At 41.0% G+C, this 4,419-nt stretch overlaps 1 protein-coding gene across 1 annotated transcript; it reads right to left on the bottom strand.

The window, feature by feature from the left end:
• Positions 1–1,884: 1,884 nt before the first annotated feature.
• Positions 1,885–3,511, bottom strand: LOC148101158 (uncharacterized). The gene has a single exon (XM_087845570.1). The coding sequence runs from the start codon at positions 3,345–3,347 to the stop codon at positions 2,022–2,024; it is 1,326 nt and encodes a 441-aa protein (XP_087701696.1). The 5' UTR covers positions 3,348–3,511; the 3' UTR covers positions 1,885–2,021.
• Positions 3,512–4,419: the final 908 nt, after the last annotated feature.

Here is a 4,419-nt window from a genome sequence, read left to right as displayed (position 1 = left end):
TGTTTTAGTGGCAGCCGGGGCCAGAGGAGGAAACACTGCAAAGTGTGACATAAGATAAAGAAAAAAGTGCATAAGCAACCATATCTGAGTCGTGTTGGGTCCTTTTTACAAAATGATATTGATTGAAGCGATTCACTATATGACCCACTGTGTTTTTTCCTGTCATATCTTTAAGACTTCTTCCTCTAAAGCAGTGGAGGGGGAATTCCAGGCCTCAATGGCCAGTGTCCCGCAGGTTTTCAACACAGCTGATTTAAATGGTTAAATTATCTCTTCAACATGTCTTGAAGGTGACCATGGGGCGACCATTGCGCAGGAGCTTGGGAAGCGCATCTGTAACCGGAAGGTCGCCGGTTTGATTCCCGGGCTCTCTGTCCTTGTTGTTGTGTCCTTGGGCAAGACACTTTACCCTACAGCCTACTGGTGTTGGCCAGAGGGGCCGATGGCGTGATATGGCAGCCTTGCTTCTGTCAGTCTGCCCCAGGGCAGCTGTGGCTACAACTGTAGCTGCCTCCACCAGTGTGTGAATGAATAATGGAATTGTAAAGCGCTTTGGGTGCCTTGAAAAGTGCTATATAAATCCAATCCACTATTATTATTATTATTATTATTGAAGTTCTCCAGAGGCCCAGTAATGAACTAATCATTTGGTTCAGGATAATATCTAAAACCTGCAGGACACAGGCCCTTGAGGCCTGGAGTTCCCCACCCCTGCTCTAAAGTGATATGGCAGTAATATTCAGTTTTGTCAGTAGATGGCAGTGTGGCTTAAATAACTGTTGCTAAAACCAGTTGAGATATTCATGCATAAATTTAACAGAAGCTTTTAGCCCCAAATGGGCAGCATGGACACAAAATTTGTGAATGTGATAACTCAAGAATGAAGCAACATAGGATTTTGATATTCATATCGTAGGTGCATCTACCAAAAAGATGAGTTTAAATCATTTACTGGTGACTGGTCAAGGTGTGAGTTTCACCTCAAAGTCAAGGTCATCAGGAAGTTTAAAAAATAAACTAATAAAGATGTTATACAGCTTATTCTTCTGTGATTTGTGAGTACAGAGGAAATGTATACTGACTGTGACAGCGTCATTTGGCTGTTGCATTCCTTCTCTTTTCTTTTTGTCTCGTTCCTCATTCTCACTCCAGCAGTTTCAAAAGGCATCCAAGTCACTGAAATTTTCCCTTAAGCTGTAAAATAAAAAGAACCTTTAATACAACCATCAACAACAACGACCATCAAGAATATATTAGGTGCAGCTGAGATGATGGTGATGATGAACCCGTTCTGAGTCCTCTGAGTCTGGGATCAAGATTTGTACTTTTTCTTCCATCCACAATAATGTACAAAGTCATAATACCTAAAATAGCACATTTATTAGAACCAGTTCAAATATGGTTTGTGTTCAATGAAAAGTTCCTCGATTTTAGTACGCCTGATTTCAGACAATTTATTGGTTTGCTTGTCTTTATATGAAGCTAAATCTGATTAGGTTTTGGGGCTTCTTGTTATTTGGTGTGAGAGAGCCTGACAGAGAGAGAGTGTCTCAAGTTCAAGAGCTGCTCAGTCTTTAAATGAGACAAAATGTTCACACTTCAAATGTTTTGTTAAATTCAATTGTTTATTTGATTGGTTGATCGTAGTTTTTCATGGGTAAGATGTTATAATACCCTGGTTCACTCAGTGACTACTCCGTCTCCTAAAAATCTTCTTTAATTCAGTTCAATTCAATCCAACAGTATTTACATACAAAGGAATTGAATTGAACTGAACTAAAGAAAAAACCCAACAATCCCCTATGAGCAAGCAAATGGCAACAGTGGGGAGGAAAAACTACCTTTCAAAAGGTAGAAACCTCCGGCAGAACCAGGCTCGGGGGGTGGAGCCGATGACAAAGTTATACACAACTAAATATTAAAGCAAATATGCTTTAAAATGGGTGTTTTGGCACTGGAAGTGACTGATAATATTTAGTTGTATATTACTGTGATTTTATAGGAGACAGAGTGGAAGTCACTTAAGTGAATAGTCTCCAAAACCAGTTGCGCTTCTTTTTCTTTTTTGGTTTTTCTTTTGGCACTTGGTCATCTCGGGCCTCTGGACTTTCTGGTTTGGTAGCGCTGGCCTCCTCTTTTTCTGGCTGATTCTCCTGGAGTGTCTCGTTTTGGGCTGGAGAATTTTCAGGATTGGCAACGTTGGACTGGTCTTTTTGCTTTTTTATTGTCTCTTGCAGAGACAGCAAAAACTCCTGAAGTGTGATCTTTTCTTCCTCTGTTTGCCCGAGTTGGTTGCAGATTGTTGTGTTCTCCAGGTTTTGCTCCACGATTTCCTGGTGGGAAGCTTTGGTTTTCTCCAGCTCTTCTTTTAAATTTTGCGCATTCAAATCATTTTTTACACAAAGACCCTCACTGGTGCTGAGTTTGTCTTTCAGCTCAGCAAGCTCACAGTTGGCTCTTTGTTCCTGATCTTTGCACTTTGCAACTTCCTCTTCAAGATTCTTTTGAGTTTTGAGGAGCTGCTCACGGAGTTGTTCGATCTCTTCTTGCTGTTTTTTGCACTGGACCTCCAACTCAGCTTCTCGAACTGTTTTTACGTCTGTAGAGTCTGTGTGTGGAGCTTCTGCAGTTTGTGTTGAAGCATCCACACTCAGCTCTGCAGCTGTGACAGCTGTGTTGCTGTCTTCAAAAGGAGCCTCACTTACCTCAGGGGTGAAGTTCTCCTCGGGTGTCTTTCTACGAGCCTCTTCCAGCTGTTTTTGGAGCTCAAGGATGGTTTTTTGAGCGTTTTGTCTGCAGCACTGTAGCTGCAGATGAACCCAATCATTCTGAGTTTTAGCTGCAGCAGCTTTGTGGTTTGCAGCTGTCATTTTATAAAGATTGGTTTTGCACATGTGCTGAGCCTCCTGCAGGTGGAATCTCAGCGCACCCAGTTCATCAGTCTCATTGTATGGACGACTGCCATCATTTGGTGTTAAGTGAGGCTGTGGCTGAGGTGGCCCATCGTTGGTGTTATGGTCAGGATGGGGCTGATGTTGCACAGGTCCTCGTTTTGGCAAAAACTGTGGATTTTGCCAGTGTTGCCCTTGCCCATTATTGGGTTTAAAGTGGGCATTAGGCTGATGTTGCACAAGCCCTCGATTGGGTCCAGGGTTTCTGGCTCTGGGGTTTGGGTTTGCATTTTTCTGCATCTTCTTGTTTGCACCCTTTGGTTTGGCAGCATCAGATGGAGTCCCCTCATTTGGTGTCTTGTTTTTCTCTCTTGGGTTTGGGTTTTGCTGTTTAGGGCTAACAGCGGCTGATGAGGTCCCTTCCTGGGGATCAAGGTTTTGCTGCATATGTTGCATTTTTCTTGTCTTTTGTCTTACAGTGTCGAATGATATTTTTTCTATTCGATCGGGGTTTGGGTTTGTGTTTTGTTACATACACTTAACGTGTCAAATCTTTGTCTAAAGGTTGGCTCGTGGTGTGTTCCTATACAGTTGCACAGTTCTGAGACATACTGAGAGCACGCTGGTGTCCTACTTAAGGACTTTTGAGAGAATCTTATTGCTCAATTTCCCTTTGATCCTTTGATCTGGAGTGTGATGTCAGGGAGTGCAAATGGAGTGTGATGTCATCCACTTAGAATGCAAAATGTGATGTCATCAACTTAGCAGAGTCTTGTTTTTCTTTGAAATAGAATTCTACCAAACTTAAATAAAAGTCTTTAACTTTGTACGAGATGTTAAATTCCCAATCGAAAGGCCAAATGTACCCGAGAACTTCAGGAGAAGATTACACAAATAGCTCAGAAGCTTCAATAAATGCTTCAGGATCAACATGTTTTCTATATACACCTTTGGGATGTTGCATCTTCAAAAAATAAAAATGAAATGACTGAGCCTCACACAGGAATATTGCTGCTACTTGTTTACTGAACCTTCTCTTAGCCACATGTTCATAACATCAGTGTCCGTTCACTGCCTCCTGCAGGTCGCTCTCTTCTTCCACTGTCTTACAGAACCGATACTGCCTCTCCTGGCATTACCAGTGTAACAACACACTATGTCCTTTATCACACTCATTCTTTCTGTCTGTTTCTTCAGATGAATAACATGAGCTTGTATCTATGTATCTGTATCTATGAATAATAACTTATGCATACCAATATATTTATATAACAAATATTTTTTTACGATACCACAAAAAATATTTTCCATTCACCCAAACAAATTTGAAAAGAGCCTTTTTCATATTAATTTCTGTCCCAATGCAAAAAGAAATATGTTCAAAGCTTCAAGTTTAAAAGGAAATAATTTTATTTAACACTGTCCAGTTGGAGATTTGCTATATTGTACAGTATTGAACTGTAAGTCTGAAATAGGTCAGTTTTAAGGGGCATTAACTCAGGACAAAATAACTTATTTGCTTTCTGTG

This window comes from Neolamprologus brichardi, chromosome 9 (assembly GCF_056152115.1).
Source record: "Neolamprologus brichardi isolate AB-2024 chromosome 9, ASM5615211v1, whole genome shotgun sequence".
Classification (NCBI taxonomy): Eukaryota; Metazoa; Chordata; class Actinopteri; order Cichliformes; family Cichlidae; genus Neolamprologus; species Neolamprologus brichardi.
The sequence above is the reverse complement of the archived record's forward strand: the minus strand, read 5'-3'. Positions and strand labels throughout refer to the sequence as shown.